Here is a 25,130-nt window from a genome sequence, read left to right as displayed (position 1 = left end):
AAATCAATAGTGGTCATCTACTAAGTATGACTAACCACCATGCCAAATATGAAGGCTGTGGGTCAAAGGAATCTTTAGTTATTGGGCGGACAAGCTTTTTTCAATCAAGGCCCCTGTGGCCTTTGACCAACTAGCCTCAAAATCAATAGAGATCATCTATCTACTCATCATGACTAACCTCCATGCCAAATATGAAGACTGTGGGTCAAAGGAATCTTAAGTTATTGGACATACAAGCTTTTTTGTCAAGGCCCATGTCCTTTGACCCAGTGACCTTAAAATCAATAGGGATCATCTACTCATTGTGAATAACCTCCATGCCAAATATGAAGACTGTAGGTCAAAGGAATCTTAAGTTATTGGGCGGACAAGGAAAAACCGATGGTATAATAAATTAATTAGAATCAGGCCAACTTTTATTAAGTATTGTAATTTTCATCAACGCAGCATAAGTATATATACCTTGTTTAATATAATAAGACGAAATCATCATACTATAGGTAGGTGCTGAAGACAAGTGATTTGATGATTTTGATTTTACGTCACACCGACACAGTATAGGTCATTTGGCGACGTTCAAGCTTTACTGGTGGCGGAAAACCTCAGGTGCCCCTCTGTGCAATTTTTTCAGGCACGAACGGGCACCTGAGTAGAACCACCGACGTTCCGTACATTAGCTGGATAGCTTCCTCACATGAAAAAATCCACTGTCGACTGTTGGTGAGGGGCAAGTGGTTCTAAGTCAACGACCCTAACCACTCAGCCACGGACGCCCCCTGAAGACAAGTGTTTTTCAAACAGAAAAAATAGATCGACTCACAGATTAACAACTGGCAACTCTCTAGTCACACTAAGGAGTTGACTCTAAAGCAAATGACAAAAGCAAAGTACTTTCATCTTTTTATTTAATTGTCCTTTTTCAATAAAAATATCACAGCTTATCAAAAGTATATTCTTGAAAATATTAATCATGTATAAATGTACGACAATTTTACAAAAAAAAGAGAAAAGAAAATAGGATTTATAATATTACACCTATTTTGTAACATTTTGTTTAAATTTCAATTCATAGCTAACATTTTGTAACATTTCTTTTTCAATTCAAATTTTATAGCAAAGAAATCCCCCCTCTTCCCCACAAAAAACAACAGATCTATTAAAACTACAATGTATCAACAAATACTTTCTGAGTATTTCATATGTCATGTGATTTGTTAATTCTCAAGTGTCTTATTAGTATAGTCAGTATCTTCAGGTAAAATGGATTTCTTCTATAGCTGATAACACTACAGTACTTGAACTATCTGGGCTCTATCAGCAACCCTTTCTTGCCAACAAACCCAATAATGCAGTCGGGACAATACTGCTTACTGGCAATGGCTATTCTGCTATTTCAAACTCAAGATAAATTAAAATAACAATAATGATAATGTATATATATTTATATGTATATTCATAATTCAAGTCTATTACACTAAATAAACAGGGAAATGGTCAACTTGAGTTTAAGTTATGATTATGTACATATCAATGATCATCTAAATGTTAAAATTTAGGTCTTTACACCAAACACTTGCAGCTTTCATTGCACAGATATTATCTATCTCCCTGATTTTGGCAATTTACACCCACAAGTTTTGGTATTGTCTACCAAAAACCAATTCCTTCAACATTTCACTATTATAACTTTTATCTCTGCAAATCTATATTTGTATAATTTCAACACTCGTATTGCATGGAAAAGAACATTTTTTTACTAACTTTTACATTTTCAAAACTTGAATACATGTACAATGTACATTTTCTAAATTATAAAATTAAACATGTTTAGTAATGATCAAAACAATTTATATGCAATTGTTACAACTTAAATGACAACTTTTTAGTAACATAAAAAGTTATATTTTTGGCATCATTGCCAGACTACGTCCTTCTTACTTCAGCCAATACACGGACTTTAGAGGGAAGTTTTCCAAATTGTTATGTTAAAAAAGAGTAAAATGTATATAATTAAAAGAAAATGTAAGGTTTTTACTCGTATATAAATAAAATACGTACATAATTTATTTTCATCTTGGGGTTATGCAAATTATCATATTTCAGTCATTAAATATTTACTTTCTTATTACTATATGAAATCAATCCTGATTTTATAATTATAAAAACACATTATTCTTTATATAATTTTTTTGAGTATGTTTGGGGGAAAAAGCAATTTTTGATTATCTTTGATGACTTTTTACACTCAATTTTTATTGCCCAGGATCCCAGCTTTGATTAAGTAAAGTTTTCTACTATAATTCATCTACAATATTTGGGTATTTTTGTATATTATTATTATGTTCTGATTTCTTTTGATATTGATTATATTTTATAGAAAGTTTTTGCTGATAGACTGTGAATTTAGTTTTCTAAATTCAGCTGTTCTTGACCATGTGGGAACACTAGGAGATTTAAAGTGTCAAAAATCATATGCATATGAAGGAATCAGTGGGAATAGGCGTGGATACCCAGCGTACCTTTTGTCTATCTTGGGTAGCCACGCCTTTTCTATTTCTTTCATCACACTACTGTTCAATTCCATAAGTTAGTTAATTTAACCAACTAATGAAATTAAATAGTACTGTGTATTGAAAGCAATAGAAATAGGCATAGCTACCCAACCCGTTATTGCTAACTTATGAAAATATTTTCTTTCTTATGAAATATGACAGTTCAGAGATATTTGAAGCAATAAAAATAGGCATGAGACAACCCAACCCAACCCATCTTGAGTGTGTTTATGAAGTTTTAGGATACAATGAAAATAGGCACAGCTACCAAACTCATTTTGTCCCAGTTAATAAAAGCTACCAAACTCATTTTGTCCCAGTTAATAAAATGTATACTACCATTTTTTTAATAAAAACATGTACAGGTTTAGATTCTTCTTGTCATAGACCTTATTTTCGGTGATTTTCCCTAAACAAAAATTCTGTTGTCCTTCATTTACAAATAATGTTCCTCAATGATCTAGACATATTGTGACTTAAATCTATTGGAATTACCTGAACTTTAATGAAGGAGGGTGTTGCAAGGAAAAACTATATTTCCCTAGCTTGAATTTTAAAGTCACTACTAGTTTGTTTAAAATTTATACTTTTTTGGAAAGTGGGAATATACCTGTGCTGTATATATGTGACGTGGGATGTTCAAATTGACCTACACAAGGGCTCGACAACCATTGCCAATTATATCAGTAAAACTATTGTTTCAATAAAACCTTACAGTTCTTTTTATTGCTTTGATCGCTGGGTGGTCATGGCTATTGTGCAAACTTTTATTGTAGCCTATTACTCAAACACTTTAAAGTCAATAGGTGTTACTCATTTAAGCAATATGTAAGAGGTATGCTCCTTTTTATGGTCCCCAAAAGAAGAGGATATAGTCGCCGGTTTGTCTGAACGTCCGTCCCCTTTTGCTGTCCGAGACATTACTCTCAAACTATAAGAGATATTATCAAGAAGCTTTGTAGATAGATAGATCCATATGGTATATGTGCAGTGCAAAAGAACAGTTACTCTGCATTGCCTATTTTTGAGTAATTGCCCTTTGTTCATTTTTACACTTTGTTCTTTGTCCAGGACATAACTCTGAAACTACATCAATTGGAAACTTTGTGGGTAAATTAATCTAATTAGATAGATGTGCAGTGCGATAGAACCGTACATCTTCATTGTCTTATTAACCTTGAAACTACAAGAGGTATCAACAAGAAACTTTGCATGAAGATAAATGTAGATCTCATTGAGTAGAAGTGCAGTGCATAAAAACTTGGTAATTAATCAACGCATTAGCTTCATACTTTGACACAACAACATTTTGGGCAATACCTTCTCAAAGGTTGAACTGACATTGAACTTGAGCTTTAAATGGCCTTCACTTAAGCATATATGGGTATGGTATATTTACCCAGAGGGTCAAGTAGTATTAAATTAGAAGAGACGTGAATTGCCCGTAGCAATTTCCTTGATTTACGAGACAGGCACGGAGAGTATCATCTGAACGGAAACTGGAAACTTGACCCAGAGGGCGTGTACAGCATAGTTTAATTATTTACTGACGACCTTACAATTTTCACGAGTCACTAGTTGCTGATGGACCTATACAAGAAGATTTGGTGTTAGAGGTAAGACAAGTATGGAAAGTTTTATTGTTGTGTACCAGTTAAGTTGTATCAGGCTTGTCTCAGGCAAAGGTATTTGTCACTGTCGATTTTGATTTGTAGATCATCTAATCATACATAAAGAAAGTACTTATACAAAATGTCAGTCAGGTACTGTATAGATCAAAGTAAGTTTTTAAATATATACTTTTCTAAGTCATTTGATTGAATATTGTATGTAGAAGTCTGTAGTTTTTAAATACAAACAAACTAGTAGCACATTAAGAATGAATATACGAGTAAATTGAAACACAATACTCTTTTGAGCTGGATTATGATAAAAGCTTGGAACGTATTTATTTTCTACTTCCTGGACAAAATTGTTACTTAGGCATAGTGTCATGTTGGAAAGAATTATGTCATGATCCCAGAAGAACTTGATTCTGCATATATGGAGTTACTAAAATCAAATTAGATCAGGATATTTTTAAAGAATAACATCTCAAAAGCTTTTGTGTGGCACATTTTGTCGTTGTCATTTTAGGTCTGTAGCACCATTTTGTATTAATCATGTATTGACATATAGTCAAACTGAATAATTCTTTCTGTATCAGGTATTGACCATGGCATTCACAACAGTTTTACTGTGCCTAGAAATTAGAACTATAACCCTCCATCATTGTACAACTTTACATGAAGTGTGGTACTCATTGAGTGTAGTCAACAATGTGCTGGAGGTAAAATATTACTAGCTTAAATTTCGATATTTTTTCTTAAGTATTCGTAAGAGTTGAAGAGTTTTTTCTACTCAGCTCAATAGAGCTCAAATCTTTCTTTAAGAATTGATTTAAGACATTTAGTCTATTGGTTATTTTTCTGTTACAGTTGATCTCAGACACAAGTTTAAAGGTCATGAGTTTTCCACTTCTGATTTAGAAGGCATATGGGATAAGTGTCAGCACATGAAAAGCATGGCGAAATTGATTTCCTTATATGAAAATCAAATAATGAAATGCGGAATAACAGAATTAGATACACACTTTTATGTACAAATAGTGCTAATGCACTTAATTTGGTGCATTAACATCTGCAAATGACATTGAATCTATTAAATCCTTCACTCTGCTGGCTTGGGCTTTAATTAAATATGTTGACATGCATTTGCAGATGTTAATGCATGAAAAAAGTTACATTGACCCTCTATCGTTTTATTTTCCTCATTTAGACATGTCAGGTAAATGGACCTAAGTTCGAAAAGCAAATTTATGGTTTTTTTCCATAAACTGTCCAGAATCTAAAGAATGTTTTTTCTTTCTTTTGAAATATGTGAACTTATTGTTACGGCTCATTGCCATAGAGACAAGGAAGTGGAAGTGGACCCGGCTTATTGTTACGGAGGGCAGAAAGCTGGAGCCGGAACTTATCCATGTAATACTCAACCATGTAGACCAATGTCAGTTGATTTATTTTTTCATTACTAGTTACTGTATCCCTAGCAACTTTCTCGGACACAATAATTCGCGTTTTCATGAGAATGGCATTTATGCAGAGACACAATTTTGCGCGCCAATTTGATGTACATGCATACAAATTACCTTAAACGTGCTGCTGAATTTGTCAAATGGATTTAATCTTCCTTGATTCCGGAGCAGTCCATTTCAATTTTTAATCAATTTCATTTAAAAAAAAAACACTAAAATTTAGCTTCAGACTGTATGGAACATGGTCAGACTGTGGGTGTTGTGCAGGCTAGTGTTGCTTTATATTGGTGGCAAAAGCTGATCACTTTCTAATCCAGAAAGTCAACAGTTAAATAACAAAATAGATGTTTAGATTTGCTTGTTGACATGCAGTTGCTTGAATTATTACTGCAAGTTTCATTGCATTTACAATACAAATGCAATATTTAAATATTTAAAAAATGTTCCATTAGTATAAATGAGTACACACAATGATGATTGAAATATTTTACCCAGTTAAATGTTTTAGACTAACAAAACACTATTTTCTTTAAGAATATAGATACGTTCCTTGACAATTTTATTCAGTAAGCAAGGAAATCAGATATGTACATTTTTAAAGCCAGATTTATAGTGTATTACTTTATAGTGGCGACATATACGGATCACTTTTACATCATCTGTCCGTCCGTAACAAAGTTTTTCTGGACTACTCCACAAAAACTATTGGTGCTATTTCATCCAAACTTACACGAATATTCACTATTAAGTTTAGTTGTGCATGATGTGAGCAATTTCAGTTTCAATGATTTTTGTCAGAGTAATGGCCCTTTTATAATTTTGATTTTAAAGTTTGTCATGACTACTTTTTAATGCAGTTTTTATGAAACTTGAAAGGATTATCTTGTAGCTCAAGTTCTTGCGCATATTACATGCGCAACGAGTTATGGACCTTGAATTAAAAGGGTGTTAAAGACTTTAATACAGTATTCATCCTCCGATGATGTGTTTGACCTAGGAAATAAGAAAAAGTCGATCATGCTCCCAAAGCACCGTAACCCCCTCTCCCCCTTTCCCCCCGCCAAGCAGTGGGTCTTTTATTTAAACACATAAGAAATCATATACTCGATTACAACCTGCTTTTCTTATTCAGTGCTTGGTACAAAGGTACATAATTATTCATTGGAGATGCTAAACTAAGATACACATTTTTTGGTTTTGAATGCAATTTAATAAAGCCTCAATCATTCATACATTTTTAACAAGTCTGTCTGAATCAAAGCATACTTATCTTGTGTACAGAATTGAACTATTGATAATATTTCACATTACAGTCACATAGAAGCACATACATCACACATAATATAAGCAGTGAAATATAATACAAGCATACCCCCTTTATCTTAGCATAATAAAACTTCATTATCACAAATTAGCTTTTGCTACTTCGTAAAAATGGTATTTCATGGCCGTGCATATATTTTGACATGACGTCATTTGGGCTATACAATCATAGCGTAAAGACGTGTTAATTGTTAGCGTTATACTTTAGACGCGTCAATGAAAAATGGTTCTTTGGTTCTTTTTCACTTCAAACGGATTTTAGTTTTGATATGTGACAAATAGAATATTAAATTTGTGTAAGTTCATGACTAAATTTATTGAATTTGTTGGATAAAATGATATAATAATCGACAAAGGCTTAAATAATATAATTTTATCTAACTTGTTCAATAGATTCAGTATTACACTTACACTCATTCATGTCCTCTTTGTATTACTCATGCATTAATACTATGTAGATTATATTCCAAAATTTTTGAATATTTGAAAAAACCATTAATGGGACTTAAATTTAACGAAATACATAAAAATGTTTACATTAAAAAGAATTTGACGCTTTTTTGTAGTTAAACATTTGTGATAATAGTATGTGTGAATAGCCCAAATATTTTTTATTTAGTTTAATATCAATATTTTGATTGGTGTCACTTTATTGGATTTAAAGTAAATCATACACCTCAATTGTATCACTGCTGTTAAAAGTAACAGCCAGTCTATTATGTTTCAAATGAAAGCTACAAGAATAACCATTACGAACATTGCCAAGTACGCCCAATTTTTCAGTAGTCTTCTCATTGATCTGGACAATTTTGGAATCCAACCACCCACACACAAATATGTTTCCTCGTGTGTCTGTACAAACTCCAACTAGATTTATAAAATCCGGATCAGTAATTGTTGTCTTGTAATTTCCCTCAAGGTCAAGGACAATCAAACCTTTATTTTTATCAGCCACATAAATCATCTTGCCATCACTGCTAACACTGATACCTCTGTTGTACTTAAAAATTGCATTGCCTTGTTTATCAGTTGTGATTTTTTGCAACAGGATGCCATTCATATCATAAATGTAGAGCGCAGTATTAGAATCAGAGGTGAATAGTTTGTTGTCTTTGTAGGCCAGTCCGTAACAGTAATGATCTAGCTTCAGTCGTTTGGTGGTAATAATTTTGTTGTCCATTGTAACAAATTGAATCGTTTGATTGGTCAAACTAACTGCAAAGTCGTTTTTATTTATTTGACAAATTTTTATTGGAGATGATTCCAGATTTAGCTTTTTTTTATGGATTCTGAGGACAAATCAATAAGCTTTAATGTTTTGTTGTCATAGTCAGCTAGAAATAATAGTCCATCATCTGTGAAACATGAACCATAAACATTACATGTCTTCCTATCATTTTGATGTTTGATGTTGACTTGTTTCTTGCTTTTCACAACATACATTTTGTCTCTTATATTTTCAGTATTACTCACTGAAATTAATCCAAATGTCTTGAAGTCTTTCAAAGCATCCTTTATTGTCGAATCAGCAATGAATTCAACTTTAACATCTGATGAATTTGTCACAGACTCAGCTTCTGCTTCATTAGCTTCAATGATTTGTTTCCGAGAAGTTTTCACAGCGACAAACTCCTGTGCTTTATTCCCAACTGACTTTGTTAGTTTTTGTGATGATAGTTTGAGTTCATCAATATGTCTATGTAAGTTTTTAATCTCGTTCTCTAGTTTCTCTTTGCCATTTTTGTACTTTTCCTCTAAAGTTTTTAATGTAGCCTTTTCAAGTGTATCAAGTATTACTTCCATTTCTTTTCTGAATTGTCTTATTGACTCTGTTGCTTTCTCCTTCTGTGCATTGAGCTCTTTGATAAGAAATTTCTTTGCTCTCTCAGCCTCCTCAATTTTAGTTTTTATGCGAATCAGCTCAATATTTGTTTTATCAGCATCTATCTCCTTACATAAGTCATCAACTTCATCTGGTATCGAATGTATATGTTGGCAGGTTCTGAAAATTTTAATATAAAAATACTGAAATTATGAGAATGATTTGTGATATTAGTTAACAGCTCATTTAACTTTATAAATGCTATGATTATTTTCAAAGCAATTATTTTCGTGCTGCCGTGTTACATTTTACAAAAATCTATTCATTTGCTATACATGTAAAGCTCAGTCTTATTTTGCTTCTTTTGCATTTAGACATTATAGAAATACAGCTACTATAGTGAGTATTTTGTCACAATACCACTTTCTTTACATTTTACTATCTTTATTACTAATTATATCACATTCAAGGCAATTTTCTCAGGTGATTAGCGTCTCACATGTTCTAAATCCATAATTACAACATTATAAAACACATTTATTTCCTTAATACAAAAGGAAAATATTATTTATTTTTAAGGCATGCTGTGCCTTTAAGGTAACTGACATATATATCATCATATGACTAACTAACCAATTGTGTCTTAAATTGAGAAAATAGATAATAGAAATATTCCGAGGCAGTATGTTGTGTTGCTAAGGAACATGGTATTTGAAATATCTGTTTATGTCTGTCTATTTTTGTTGAGCCTGCATGCGGCAAGCTTGATATAGCTCTCACAATGGTGGTTTGGTGTAAATGCGCGCCTGTGCGTGCGTGCGTGTGTGCGTGTGTGTGTGTCAGTGCATATGTCCGTATTATGCCTGTCTTGGTGTAACTCTGTCATTACTTCACAGAATTTCAAATAATTTTGCAGAAATGTTTACAGTAATAAAATGGTGTGTAGCGCACATGAACCGTGTGGCTATGTCAAAGGTCAAGGTCAAAGTTTAAGGTCAAATGCAAGAAAAAATTGTCTCAAACAGATTGACTGCACCATAACTTTATAGCTAAAGTAATTAAAAATAACCTGGCACAGATGTTCAACATCATGGGACGGCATGCCGTGCTTAAGAATTGTTGACTACGTCAAAACTCAAGGTCATACTTAAAGGTAAAATACGACAGCGGACTCGACATGTTGCCCTTGAGCATCTAGTTTGTTATAATACTGGCTCAGATATCTTTACTGATTAACTTTGATATCATATGAACAGGAACAATAACTGGATGAAATAAGCTTATATCATGTCCTTTTATGTTTTCTACAAGCTTGTAAAATAATAATAACAGATATATGAATTGTCTTTAATTCAGTTTCAGGTAAATGTACATTGATTTAAAAATGCAACTGCCTAAACTTTTAATTTCAATTCAATTAAATACAATAATTAAATAAATCAAACCTGTGTTTTATAGCTATACAGGTCGCACATGCTACATCATCGTGGTCAGCACAATACATATCTAGCAGCTTGGTTTTATGAGCTTCACATTTTTCAACTGGAAAACTTGGCAACGATTTCTGTAAGCTAACTGTGTTAAAACTTGACTTGTCTATAAACTGATGCGTGCTCATTGCAGGAAACATTTTGTGCAAGTCTGTACATGGTGTACAATAATAATCCTGACATTCCACACAATAAATATCCGCCTCTTTTGTTATATTCTTCTTTTCACATAAACAACATTTAAAGTTGACAAATTCATCTGATCCAACACCTCCGTCCGCCATTTTCTACAATGTCGTTTTGTACTTCCTAGTTACTACAAAAAACATAACAAGGATATTGATTATCAGTTTAACAAGTTTAAATTCGAAATGTAAACAGCGTTATTGTATTCAGAGTTGAAATTTAAAGTGTAGTCATTCTATTTAATACTTTAAATCATCCTAGTCTTGTTTTTATCTGAATAGATCTACTGATAGCATTATCAGTGTACAATGTATGGACTTTGTTATTTGAGGTAGTTATAAATCATGTACATGTATAATAAATGCCATATGAAAATATTAGGTCGCTAAAGAAAGCTATGCACTTAAATCACAATACAAAGACTTATTTTACCGTTTGTGAAATTATATAAGTTTACTAACAGGAAACGCTATTTGTGTCATTTACAATATTTACAAAATCAATCATTTAAGGCAGTAAGTGACCAATTATTTAAACAATCATGAAGGGTAGTTAGATGCAAACTTTAAACATAGTCTATTATATTACTGTGAATTGATCGTAGTAACCATATACCTCTTTATTTGATATAGAAGCCCTGGTTTATCTTTTGTCCTACAGATTTTTAATCTTAAATGTTTTCAATTACAATGATTATTGTTTGGCAATATTGACCCGAGACATTTGAATATTCAATGACCTAGGTATTGTCGGATTCCGAAGTGAATTTTACGGATTTTGAAGTATTACATAACGGTATACAAAGTTTCTGTAACTATACCTTACCGACAGCACGTGCATGACTACCTTCGGTGATAAGGAGTTAAAACTTAAAGTTTCTAACTGATTGTTGTTGGTGCTTATACCATGCATGATATATCACCATGATCTATCTATCTCCCATTAATGTGATAAATCTGAGCGACGTAGACATGATGCTTCAGTATTTATATTTCAAGTTATACATTTATATACAGTATATAATGATTTAATTTGTTTAAAGCAAATTTCAACATGGTTTTGTAGAAGGTATGATGCTTTAATCAGGTATATGTTTGTAAAATTATGATGAGAAAAACTTTCTTGAGGGATTACTTTTTCACATTTATGCATGAATTAAGGGTCAACATTGTGATTTTTTCACATTTCTTATAACAGTTTCAGATTATGAAGTTCTGGGTGGCGTTTTGAGTAGCATGGGAGACTTAGCTGCCTTACACTTTTCTAGGAATTTTTAACGCCGGTGCGGGTTTATTAACGGCGGATTTCCGTCTGTAGAAATTTCATTTGTAAAGTTAAATGGCCATCTTGACTTTTTCCGCTATAGATCTATATTCTATATAAAAACCTACAGATGAGTCGGCATTTTATGAGTCGAATTTTTAATTGTGTCATAGATTTCTCGTGGTCCTTATATAGTAAAGAGTACAATTTACAATTAATAAGTCGAAATCCTTGGACTAATTTGCTACCTTCAATCTCGAGACATTTTTTACTTCTTTTCTGGTCGCAAAGATGATTTCCAATCACTTTGTGTGACAGATGATTATTACACAGCAGTGTGTTCTAACAGCCTTTATATGCCTTAACACGTGTGATAAAATGCTCTTAGTGTTATCGTTCAAATTATTGTAATTGTATTTGTAAAAAGACAGTTCGAATTAGTTTTGTTTAACCTGGTGTCGCATGATAATCACACATAATATGTTTACTATAAGCTGGTTTGTTATCGCCTTCCCACCTTTTGTAACTGGCTTGCAAACGTTGAATGCTCGTAATATTGTCAATAAATTAAAACCAATTCATGACTTACTGTACTACTGTGCTACCGCCAAACATCATTTCGTCTTTCAACAAGCTTCCCACATAATCTGTGATGATCCTTAAAGAAATTTTAATTAACTAAATGCTGAGCACTTTTGGATCTAGCATACTTTTGGTTAAATAAACTGTATCTATAGTTTAGATTTTAACACGTTTTATTTGTTTTCGTTTCAGGTCCTTCGTGTTTTGACGAGTTTTCATGGTGTCATCTCGTGCCGAAACACAATATCTGTAATCATTCTTTCTACGGAACCAAGTGTTGTCTCTCTTGTCACAAAAGATGATGCTTGGTTCCTTTATTTATTTAGAAACAGTGTAATTAAAACCTGCATAGTGATGGAAACTCGCAAATTTCTTTATTCTATCATTTTTAATACATTTCTTTTTATGATTAAATACTCAATCAGTGCCAAGTAATTTGTTGTAAGAATAGATTAAAGTTTAGCAAAATGTGTTGATGTGTTTTTAAAAAACTGTTGCTACGACGTTGGCATTCAATTTGGTTCAGATTTTGCATGCAAGTTGGTATCTCCAAAACTACTAAAAGGGAATGGGTTGAAACTTCAACACTTATTTGAGAGCATAATAGGTCACTGTCCAAGGTCCATGGCATGTCCAAGACATGGTTTTTGACATAATTATTGTCCTTTTGAAACTAAAGAAAAAAACACATTATCAAGGTCAAACACCGAGAATAGTTGAGCATGCTGTCCTTCCATCATCTCCAGATTCTCTCTACCTTTTGCCATCAATTATGAGAAAAATGTTATTTTTTATGTAAGCGTGGGTTAACAACAAATCAAGAATAAACAGTCTGTAAGAAGACATGTGTTTGGAGAATGACAAATTAAATTTCACATACATGTAGTTAACGAAGTTTCAGAATTTGAAAATGTTTTTCCTGAATAATATATACAGGGTAACCTCTACAGAGAGACCCTCTGTAGTGAAATCACCTCCTTATAGCATCCATACCATTTTTCTCTAAGTAAGACTTCATACTTCATATCACTTCTGGTCCTTCGGGATCACTGGTGCCAGCACTATTAAGTGTTGTGAATTGAGTACCGCTCACCCTGGTGCTAGGGGGTTTGAGGGATGTTGTACTTATTCATTACCCCTCATGTACAGACTCAATCAAACCGAGCCTGCAATTTTCATGTAATTTTGTTGTGATTAATGCTTCTGAGGGATCACTTAGTTTCCAGATAGTAAGCATAAATTCTGTAGGACAAAACTTCTCAGCAGCAAGTAAACTTTTTTTATCTCCCAAAGGGCGGTTGCTATACAGAGGTTGCCATTGTAAATGAAAGGTTTTGTCTTGCTTCATTTTTATCAAAAATGAATATGTACACAATAAGTTTCATAATTACCTTAGTCCGACTTATTCCACTTGTAAAAGAGACATTGAGGTATTTTTTGGAATGTGCGATGTCTTTTTTCCAATGGTTTGACAGTAAGAAAAAAATGTTAAAATGTAGTTAAATGGGTCAAAGTATGCTTAATCAATAAGTAAATATCTACCCCTGTATCGAGTAAGACCTTATAAGTGGTTTATTTTTCTTATCTGAGTATATAAATAGTAGATATATTTTGTTTTGTTTCAGTAACTTATTCATGTTTTTGAATACTTTTTGTGTTTTTAATTTTTTTGAATGAAATTGTAAAATTAATTATAGAAAATTGTCAGGGTAAACTTCCCCAGTAACTGAGTGAATTATCAGTTCATCAGGGTTGATTAAATAATATCAGTATAAAGTCAGGGATATTGTTTTGTAATATTTAGGAATTTTTCTGTCAGAACAGTCAGGGACTTTATTAACAACTTTGATAAATCCATGATATATTTTTATCATCAAACATTGTTACAAATGCTGTACTGTTTATTTATCAGAGATTTTGCCAGAGTGACCTGTTTAGGCTGACAAAATTTTATATCCTGCAATTTTATTATATGCACCAACAAAATTTGTTTTCTAGTTTACAGCATAAGAAAAACTGTTCTTTATACCCTAAAGCTTATGAGGCACAGTATACAAGGTGTTTGATAATAAGATTCATTTTTGAATCAAAGTACTGAAGTACCCTGTTAAAGACATGTTTAACATTTTTTAAGAATTAAAAAAAGACTTAATTTCCGAGGCATAATGTGCCTTTAAAAAGATACTCATACATTTTTCGAAAAGCACTAGCAAGTGAATAAAGCTTTGTATTTTTATTCAAATTTGTTTCATTATTGTTTATTTTTCACTTTAGTGTCAATAGATGCATACATTTTGTCAGTTTATATTTGTACATGTTTTTGCCATTTAGCTATATTATTACTAGGTTCTTCTAACTTCAGCCAATACACAAAATTTAGAGGGAAGTCTTCCAAATTGTAATATTAAAAAAGAGTAAAATGTATATAATAAACAGAAAATGTAAAGTTTTCCTATTAATAAAAAACGTACAGGATTTATTTTCATTTTGAGGTTATGCAAATTATCATATTTCACTAATGAAATATTTATTTTTGGTATTACTCTATGAAATAAATCCTGTTTTTAGCTCACCTGAGCATATGCTCAGGGTGAGCTATTAGGATCACTCTTCGTCCGTCGTCTGTCGTCCGTCGTACGTTGTCCGTTCACACTTTTCAAACGACATCTCCTCTAACCCATAAGGCAGATCATAATGTAACTTCACAGGGATGTTCCTTGTGTAAAGCCTTAACAAAGTTGTTCAAAGAATTCCATTCCATGCAGAACTCTGGTTGCCATGGCAACCAAAAGAAAAAAACTTTAAACATCTTCTTCTAAAAAACCAAAAGAGCTAGAGCTTAGATATTTGGCATGAAACATCTTCTAGTGAATGTCTACCAAGTTTGTTCAAATAAAAGCCCTGGGGTCAAAATTGGCCCCGCCCCAGGGGGTCATTGATTTTCCCTATATGCATATAGTAAAAACTTAAAAAATCTTCTTTTAAACAAGCCAAAGAGCTAGAGCTAAGATATTAAGCATGAAACATCTTCTAATGGGTGTCTACCAAGTTTGTTCAAATAAAAGCCCTGGGGTCAAAATTGGCCCCGCCCCAGGGGGTCATTGATTTTCCCTATATGCATAAAGTAAAAACTTAACTTAAAAAACTTAAAAAATCTTCTTCTAAAAAACCCAAAGAGCTAGAGCTTACAAATTTGGCATGAAACATGTTCTAATGAATGTCTACCAAGTTTGTTCAAATAAAAGCCGTGGGGTTAAAATTGGCCCCGCCCAAGGGGGTCATTGATTTTCCCTATATGCATATAGTAAAAACTTAAAAAATTTTCTTTTAAAGAACTCAAAGAGCTAGAGCTAAGATATTTAGCATGAAACATGTTCTAATAGATGTCTACCAAGTTTGTTCAAATAAATGACGTGAGCTCAAAATTGGCCCCGCCCCGGGGGTCATTGATTTTCCTTATATGTGTATAGCAAAAACTTAAAAATCTTCTTTGAAAAAACCAAATAGCTAGAGTTTAGATACTAAGCATGAAACATCTTCTTGTGAGCGTCTACTAAGTTTGTTCAAATAAAAGCCCTGGGGTCAAAATAGGCCCGGCCCCGGGGGTCATTCCTTTTCCTTATATGTGTTATACAAAAACTTTAAAAAGTCTTCTTCAAAAAAAACTCAAATAGCTAGAGTTTAGACATTAAGCACGAAGCATCTTCTAGTGAGTGTCTACAAAGTTTGTTCAAATAAAAGCCCTTGGGTCAAAATTGGCCCCGCCCCGGCTGACATTGATTTTCCTTCTTTGAAAAAACCCGAATAGCTAGAGTTTAGATATTAAGCATGAAACATTTTCTAGTAAGTGTCTACAAAGATTGTTCAAATAAAAGCCCTTGGGTCAAAACTGGCCCTGCCCCAGGTGTGTCATTGTTTTTAACTATATGTGTAAAGAAAAAAACTTGACCAGCTAGACCTTAGATGTTAAGCATGAAATATCTTCTAATGGGTGTCTACCAAGTTTGTTCAAATAAAAGCCCTGGGGTTTAAACTGGCCCCGCTCCAGGGGCCTATATACAGGTGAGCGACTTCAGGGCCATCATGACCCTCTTGTTATAAATATAAAAAACTTTGTCCATTACATATTTTAGTATGTTTTTGGGAAAAAGTAATTTTTGATTATCTGAATTTTTTGATGATTTTAATATTCAGTTTTTTAACCCAGGATCCCAGTTTAATTTTATAGAATCTAATTAAGTAAAGTTATCTTCTAAAAATCATTTACAATATTTGTGTATTTTTGTATAATATAATTATGTACTAGTTTATTTTGATAATTATTATAAGTGTATTTTATGTATTAATTGTACATTTATATACTATTATTATATAATTATGAGTATATATTATGACATATCGCTTCACTAACTGTTGACTTTTTAATACTCATGCATTATTTGTCTTTAAATTGTGAGCACTTAGAGTCAAGTTTGTAATAATAAATCACTCTGAAAATTATATGGTTTTTGTCTTCTTTTCTTCCCTCTGAAAACAAATGTATATTAAACACTCATTCTATTACAAAAACATAGTCGTAAATAAAGTCTTTGCTTATAGGACGTGAATTTAGTTTTATAAACTCAGCTGTTCCTTGACCATGTTGGAACACTAGGAGATCTTAATTATAAAAAATCATATGAAGGAATCAGTGGGAATAGGCTTGGCAACCCAACCTACCTTTTATCTGTCTTGAGTAGCCACGCCTATTTCTATTGATTTCACCACACTACTGTTCAATTTCATAAGTTATGAAATTAACTAGTACTGTGTAGTACATTTGTAAAAGTAATAGAAATAAGCGTGGCTATCAAACCTGTTATTTGCTAACTTATAGAAGTATTTTCTTTCTTATGAAATTAGACAATTTTGAGAGATTTAAGCAATAAAAGTAGGCATGAGATAACCCAACCCAACCCATATTGAGTGTTTTTATTAAGTTTTAGGACACAATAAAAAGAGGCATAGCTACCAAACTTATTTTTGACCAGTTTATGAAATTTATACTACTATTGTTTAATGGATAAAATAAAAGTAGGTGTGAGTCACAACCTACCCCATCAGTGGTTCACTCAGGAAATAGTCACTGTTTGATCAAAACATGTACAGGTTTGGATTCCACTTGTCATAGACTTTATTTTCGTAATTTTCACTAAACGAAAACAGTTTGGCAGTAAAATTCTGTTGTCCGTATAAAAGGAAAACGTCATTTTCAAGTAATGTTCCTCAATGATCTTAAATTGAGGTCAGTTGTTTGATTTATACTTATTGTGACTTAAATCTACTGGAATAACAAAAGTATTCTACAAAAATTTTAGTGAAGAAGGGTGTTGACAGGAAAAACTATATGTACCTAGCTTGAAAGTGAAAGTCACTGTAAGTTTTGTTTAAAATTGATAATTTTAGAAAGAGGGAATATACTTTTATCATAAATGGAACGTGGGGTACAGCTTGTACCTTTTTTATTCAGTGCTTGGGTTCAAAGGAATAACTCCTTGGAGACGCTAGAAAAAATACACATTTTTTCGTATAGAATACAATTTAATAATGCCTCAAACATTCATATATTTTGAAAAAGTCTGTCAGAATCAAGGAATACTTATCTTGTGTACGAAATTGAACTCTAAATAATATTTCACATTACAATCACACAGAAGCACATACATAACACATACAATAAGCAGTGAAATATAATACAAGCAAATTATCCCCTTTATCTTAGCATAATAAAACTTCAATATCACATACCCGTGCCGCTTTTGCAACTCCGTAACAATGGTATTACGCGGATTTGCATATATATTTTATCTTGACGTCATTTGCGCTATACAAACATAGCGTTAAGACGGGTTAAATGTTAGCTTAATACTTCAGGCACGTCAATGATAGATACATGGTTCTTCTTCACTTCAACCGGTCTTTATTTTTGGTACCGGTATGTGATAAATAGAATATTAAATTCATGTAAGTTCATAACTAAATCTATTGAACTTGTAAATAGCCTACATAATTTTTATTTAGTTTAATATTATTATTTTGATTAGTGTCAGTTTATTGGATTTACAGTAAATCATACACCTCAATCGTATTACTGCTACCATTAGTGACTGCCAGTCTGTTATGTTTCAAATGAAAGCTACATGAAAAACCATGACAAACATTGCCAAGTATGCCCAATTTTCCAGTAGTCTTCTCATTGATCTGGACAATTTTAGAATTCCCCCATCCACACACAAATATGTTTCCTCGTTTGTCTGTACAAACTCCAAATAGATTAATAAAATCAGGATCAGTAATTGTTGTCTTGTAATTTCCCTCAATGTCAAGGACAATCAGACCTTTATAATAATCAGCCACATAAATCATCTTGCCATCACTGCTAACACTGATATCTTTGTTGTCATTGAAAATTGCATTGCCTTGTTTATCAGTTGTGATTTTTTTCAACATGATGCCATTCATATCATAAATGTAGAGCGCTGTATTAGAATCAGAGATGAATAATTTGTTGTCTTTGTAGGCCAGTCCATTACATACATGATCTAGATTCAGTTGACCGGTGGTAATAAGTTCTTTGTCCATTGTAACAAATTGAATGGTTTGATTGTTCAAACTTACTGCAAAGTCGTTTTTACTTATTTGACAAATTCTATATGGCGATGCTTCAAGATTTAGCTTATCTTTTATGGATTCTGAGGACAAATCAATAAGCTTGAATGTTTTGTTGTTATAGTCAGCTAGAAATAATAGTCCATCATCTGTGAAACATGAACCCAAAACATGACATGATGTTCTATCATTTTGATGTTTGATGTTAACTTGTTTCTTGCTTTTCACAACATACATTTTCTCTCTTATATTTTCAGTATTACTCACTGAAATTAATCCAAATGTCTTGAAGTCTTTCAAAGCATCCTTTATTGTCGAATCAGCAATGAATTCCACTTTAACATCTGATGAATTTGTCACAGACTCTGCTTCTGCTTCATTAGCTTCAATGATTTGTTTCCGAGAAGTTTTCACAGCGACGTACTCTTGTGCTTTATTCCCAACTGACTTTGTTAGTTTTTGTGATGATAATTTGAGTTCATCAATATGTCTATGGAGGTTTTTAATCTCGTCCTCTAGTTTCCCTTTGCCATTTTTGTACTTTTCCTCTAAAGTTTTTAATGTAGTCTTTTCAAGTGTATCAAGTATTACCTCCAATTCTTTTCTGAATTGTCTTATTGACTCTGTTGCTTTCTCCTTCTGTGCATTGAGCTCTTTGATAAGAAATTTCTTTGCTCTCTCAGCCTCCTCAATTTTAGTTTTTATGCGAATCAGCTCAATATTTGTTTTATCAGCATCAATCTCCTTACATAAGTCATCAACTTCATCTGGTATCGAATGTATATGTTGGCAGGTTCTGAAAATTTTAATATAAAAATACTGAAATTATGAGAATGATTTTTGATATCAGTTAACAGCCTATTTAACTTTATAAATGCTATGATTATTTTCAAAGCAATTATTTTCGTGCTGCCGTGGTACATTTAACAAAAATCATTTTATTTGCTGTACATGTAAAGCTCAGTCTTATTTTGCTTATTTTGCATTTAGCCATTATAGACATACAGCTACTATAGTGAGTATTTTGTCACAATACCACTTTCTTTACATTTTACTATCTTTATTACTAATTATATCACATTTAAGGCAATTTTCTCAGGTGATTTGCGTCTCACATGTTCTAAATCCATAATTACAACATTATAAAACACATTTCTTTCCTTAATACAAAAGGAAAATGTTATTTCTTTTTGAGGCATGCTGTGCCTTTAAGGTTACTGACTAATATATCATCATATGACTAACTAACCAATTGTGTCTAAAATTGAGAAAATAGATAATAAAATTATTCTGAGGCAGTATGCTGTGTTACTTATGTAACATGGCATTTGAAATATCTGTTTATGCCTATAATTTTTTATTCAATATTTCTACTATTTTTGTTGAGCCTGCATGCGGCAAGCTCGATATAGCTCTCACAATGTTGGTTTGGTGTAAATACGCGCTTGTGCGTGCGTGCGTGCGTGCGTGCGTGCGTGCGTGTGTGTGTGTGTGTGTGTGTGTGTGTGTGTGTCAGTGCATCTGTCCGTATTATGCCTGTCTTGGTGTAACTCTGTCATTACTTCACAGAATTTCAAATAGTTTTGAAGACATGTTTGTAAACAGTAATGAGTAATGAAATGGTGTGTAGCGCACATGAACCATGTAGCTATGTCAAAGGTCAAGGTCAAAGTTTAAGGACAAATGCAAGAAAACATTGTCTCAAACAGATTGACTGCACCATAACTTTATAGCTAAAGTAATTAAAAATAACCTGGCACAGATGTTCAACATCATGGGACGGCATGTCGTGCTTAAGAATTGTTGACTACGTCAAAACTCAAGGTCATACTTAAAGGTAAAATACGACAGCGGACTCGACATGTTGCCCTTGGGCATCTAGTTTGTTATAATACTGGCCCAGATACCTTTACTGATTAACTTTGATCTCATTTGAGTCGGAACAATAAATAGATGAAAGTGAGCTTATTTTATGTGCTTTTATGTTTTCTACAAGTTTGAAAAATAATAATAACAAAGATATGAATTGTCTTTAATTCAGTTTGAGGTGAATGTACATTGATAGAAAATTATAGCTGCCAAAACTTTTAATTTCAATTTAATTAAATACAATAATTAAAATAATATCAAACCTGTGTTTTATAGCTATACAGGTCGCACATGCTACGTCATCGTGGTCAGCACAATACATATCTAGCAGCTTGCTTTTATGAACTTCACATTTTTCAACAGGAAAACTTGGCAACGATGTATGTAAGCTAACTGTGTTAAAACTTGACTTGTCTATAAACTGATGCATGCTCATTGCAGGAAACATTTTGTGAAAGTCTGTACATGGTGTACAATAATAATCCTGACATTCCACACAATAAATATCCGCCTCTTTTGTTATATTTTTCTTTACACATAAACAACATTTAAAGTTGACAAATTCATCTGATCCAATACCTCCGTCCGCCATTTTCTACAATGTCGTTTTTTACTTCCTAGTTACTACAAAAACATAACAGGGGTTTAACAAGTTTATATGTAAAAAGCCTGATTCATTTTATTCAGAGCTGATATGAATAGTGTAGCTATTTAAATCAGCCTAGTATTTTTATCTGATAGCATTATCAGTGTATAATATATTGGACTTTGTTATTTGAAGTAGTTATAAATCATGTACATGTATAATAATAAAGATTATTTTAGAATTAAAATAATTCCGTTTATTTTAGAGAAATAATCGTGTGCTTAAGCCTTGTTTAAAGCTTTCGTTACGTGACAATCAACAAACCTCGGTCATTATCTATAGATTGTTTACATAACACTGGTTACCGTGTTTGTCTTATCATTTCTATATAGGGTCAGGTTTAAAGAATTAGCTGTTTATAATACAAGTTTGCCTCTTTAAAAAGAAACATGCGAGAGGTCTTTTTGCTGTGGTTTGAAAATATTTGGGTATATTTTATAAATAACAATTATTTAAAAAAAAATAGAATTTATTAAATATATTGAATATAGTATCATAATGAAAGTTTGTTTTACACTTCATTTTTTAAAATGTTTTGAAAGATTATGTGCCGGAGAAATGGACTTTTTTCTCTTGGCGCATAAAGAGATACCTGTTTTATAAAGGGAACTTGTATCATAGTTTGGGGTTCTTTTCTGTTGAAAATGTGTCAGAGTAAAATCATATACATATACATGCACAGTGAATGAACTGGAGTTAAGGTATCAGTTACCCGCACTCCAGAGCATGTCCATTGATTGGCTCATTTTTGCTGGGGTTTACTTGTTGTCACGGCAGAGAAAAAGAAAGCGACAAAAATATCATATTCAGATGCTCGTTCACTGGATCCTTTTTTCTTGGGTTTCATATTGTGACGACAGGGAACGTGTTTTATGTTTGACTATGATTCAAAAGAGAACGATTATCAAAACACTCGGCATTCTGATTATTACTTGGGGGGGGGGGGGGGAGGGGGCTACGCCCCTCATACACTCGGCAATCTGATTAATACTTGATGGGAGGGGGGCCACGCCCCTCATAGAAATCAGATAGCCTCATGTTTCGAGTGCTCTTTCTATTACTTAATTAAAAAAGATAAATGATATATTAATATACATGTTAAAAGTAGTTTTAAAATAAAAGTTTCTTGTTAAACTCATTAAGTAAATTTTTGGTTGATGTTTGGGTAAGTATTTGGAAACATTTCTTCTACATTTTCCAAAACGGGCATTAAGTATTTTAATCAAACAATTTTAAGTCCAGGATTTACATAGAAAATGTTTATATCATTTGATTGGAATAAACAGTATATAAAGCTGCATGCCTCCAACCCCAATATTTGATCAAAAGTTTAAAAAGCAGCAAAATTTCGGTACACGGTTCACTCGGTCATATAATAGCGCATGGTGATGCTGTGGCTATAATGTTCACTGTTACTATTTATCGGAACATGAAATAGTAAAACACTATTCAGAAAACAATACGGTAATCGACTTATACAGATTAAAATATTAAAACGGTATGAAACATTCACGTAGCTCTAAGTAACGTAACTGATATTTTCCGATTTTTCTATGTACCGATTTGATCACTTCGATGTTCATTTTTGATTAAGTTAAGTCGTATTTCGAAACGGAGCATGCGCAAAACAATTTTTGTAGACTGCTCTTAATGATTTTACGCTTTAAATGAGACTCATTCACTACAATCAGATACGCAAAAAAGGATGCCGCCAGCAACCAGTCTGAACACTGTGGGGAGGTCTGATGACCTCTCCAATAAAAGCCAAAGTTTCCTGTGCAACTGTCTCAGTTATTTTTTGACGACGAAGCTATAACACAACAAATTGGAGTAAGTTGAAAATTATTTGCCATGCAACGAGGTCGTACACGCTGAATGATTCAGCCGACGAGAATAGAAATGGCTACGCGACGCAGCGAGAGGGGACAGTCAGCTTCAGTACCTGAAATTCCTCTAGGGGAGCGTTGTTTGCTTTGAAATGCACGTGGGACCATCGAAAGTCTCGAAAATTTAGCTCTACGTCATTCAGGTAGAGCAGTAAATGCTTGTGGTAGCGCCCAGTCCCAGAAGAGTCAAGAGCACGTGCAGGATAACCCGCACGTCGATGCCAGACAATCTAGGGGACAGAAGCGCCAAGCCGATGAATTGGACGACATGGTAGATGTTATGCTTCTAGAATCAGAAGAGGGTAAGTACAAGTTATCGACTTCGAGCGAATTTTGAGTGCATCAGGGATTATTTCAAATAAAGATTTACCAACACGTGTGAATAATGATTAATCTCTGGGGTCTGGAACAACCAGTAATAATGCAAATGTTCATTATAGGCCGCTGACACCACCTAATGAATGCTCAGCACCGTCTGTTCGCCTAGCAGACGATAACTTGGCGGCTCATAGCCCTATAGTTCTCAATCAGCAAATCTGTAGAGACGAGTACGTTAATTTTGCGTTGTTGCTAAAAAGGAGCAATTGAGCTATCCGAGTTAATTCCGATTTACAGTTGGTTTCCGCTCCCAAGGTGTGTAAAGATAACATTTATGATATGGAAAAATGGACAAACGCATTCATCATATATTGCTCCATATACCTATCACATCATTGAGACAAGGTTTATGAACTGCTACATTATATGTACAATATAAGAGAATGCGCTATGAAACAAAGCCGGTCAGCCTGGAAAACAAATGATGAGCAGTTTCGCTAACACCAGACTATTACACCTTCACCATGGTCTTAAATCAACAATGACCTACGGTGGCGATCAAGCCCAAAACATACACATGTCTTGATTATAATAATGGTAGATGCATGTGGCAAAACTGCATTTTTCCTTACTTATGCGCGAAGTGTAATGCGCCCCATCCTGAGATAAACTGTTTCTCTTCAAACTCAATTGGTTATACACAGAAAAGTCGTACACCAGCTTTTGAACGTAATTTTTGAGGTAAGGGGTTTCAGTCCTATTCAAGATGGAGAGGTTACAATAGAGGGCAGTCAAACAATTAAATCGATGTATCATCGTTGTACATCAGAAAAACAGTCAAATCCAGATATTCATAATATTGCAAAATCTCCAATTAAACTTTCGGCTATGCAATATCATTTGCAATTTTATAATGAAATTGAAGAAGAGTTTTTAAATGATGGTTTTAAGAATGGCTTTCCACTACAGAATTCCGGCCCCTGTGTTGCACGTGATTCCAATAACCTGCGTTCTACTCTCGGTAAAACCCGGAAATAATAAACAGTCAAATTAATAAAGAAATCTTAGTTGGCCGCGCAGCTGGACCATTCAATGAGCTTCCCCAGCCAAATTTTATTGTATCCCGGTCCCAAAGAAAAACACCGGGGAGTTCAGAATAATTCAGCATCTGTCATATCCGCCGGACGAATCAATCAATGATTATATTGACCCGGCCTTGTGTACGGTTCAATACACCAGTTTCGATGATTCAAGATCAGCAGTGCAAGTCAGCACTGCAAACTTTTTAAATCCGATATTAAACGTGCTTGCCGTCTGATACCTATTAAACCTTCAGATTTTGAGTTGCTTGGTTTTCGTTATAATGAGTTTTATAAGTTTTATTTTGATAAGGTACTAATCATTTGGAGCATCTGTATGCTGAATAATCTTTGAAAGATTTTCAAGATTCTTAGAATTTTGCATTACATTTC

General features: G+C 33.1%; 2 protein-coding genes across 2 annotated transcripts; both read right to left on the bottom strand.

The window, feature by feature from the left end:
- Positions 1-6,822: 6,822 nt before the first annotated feature.
- On the bottom strand, positions 6,823-10,604 carry LOC132731972 (E3 ubiquitin-protein ligase Midline-1-like). Its single transcript, XM_060718273.1, has 2 exons — positions 10,216-10,604; positions 6,823-8,950 (listed from the first exon to the last, which is right to left on the bottom strand). Exons 1-2 carry the CDS (start codon positions 10,542-10,544, stop codon positions 8,218-8,220), a joined length of 1,062 nt encoding a protein of 353 aa, XP_060574256.1. The 5' UTR covers positions 10,545-10,604; the 3' UTR covers positions 6,823-8,217.
- Positions 10,605-17,914: 7,310 nt separating this feature from the next.
- LOC132731974 (uncharacterized) lies at positions 17,915-21,445 on the bottom strand. The gene is made up of 2 exons (XM_060718274.1): positions 21,072-21,445; positions 17,915-19,735 (listed from the first exon to the last, which is right to left on the bottom strand). The coding sequence occupies exons 1-2, from the start codon at positions 21,398-21,400 to the stop codon at positions 18,391-18,393; spliced, it is 1,674 nt and encodes a 557-aa protein (XP_060574257.1). The 5' UTR covers positions 21,401-21,445; the 3' UTR covers positions 17,915-18,390.
- Between the last annotated feature and the right edge of the window lie 3,685 nt (positions 21,446-25,130).

The sequence above is a fragment of the Ruditapes philippinarum genome, unplaced genomic scaffold (genome assembly GCF_026571515.1).
Source record: "Ruditapes philippinarum isolate M1 unplaced genomic scaffold, ASM2657151v2 ctg8381_1_1_1_1, whole genome shotgun sequence".
In the NCBI taxonomy this organism is placed as follows: domain Eukaryota; kingdom Metazoa; phylum Mollusca; class Bivalvia; order Venerida; family Veneridae; genus Ruditapes; species Ruditapes philippinarum.
The sequence above is the reverse complement of the archived record's forward strand: the minus strand, read 5'-3'. Positions and strand labels throughout refer to the sequence as shown.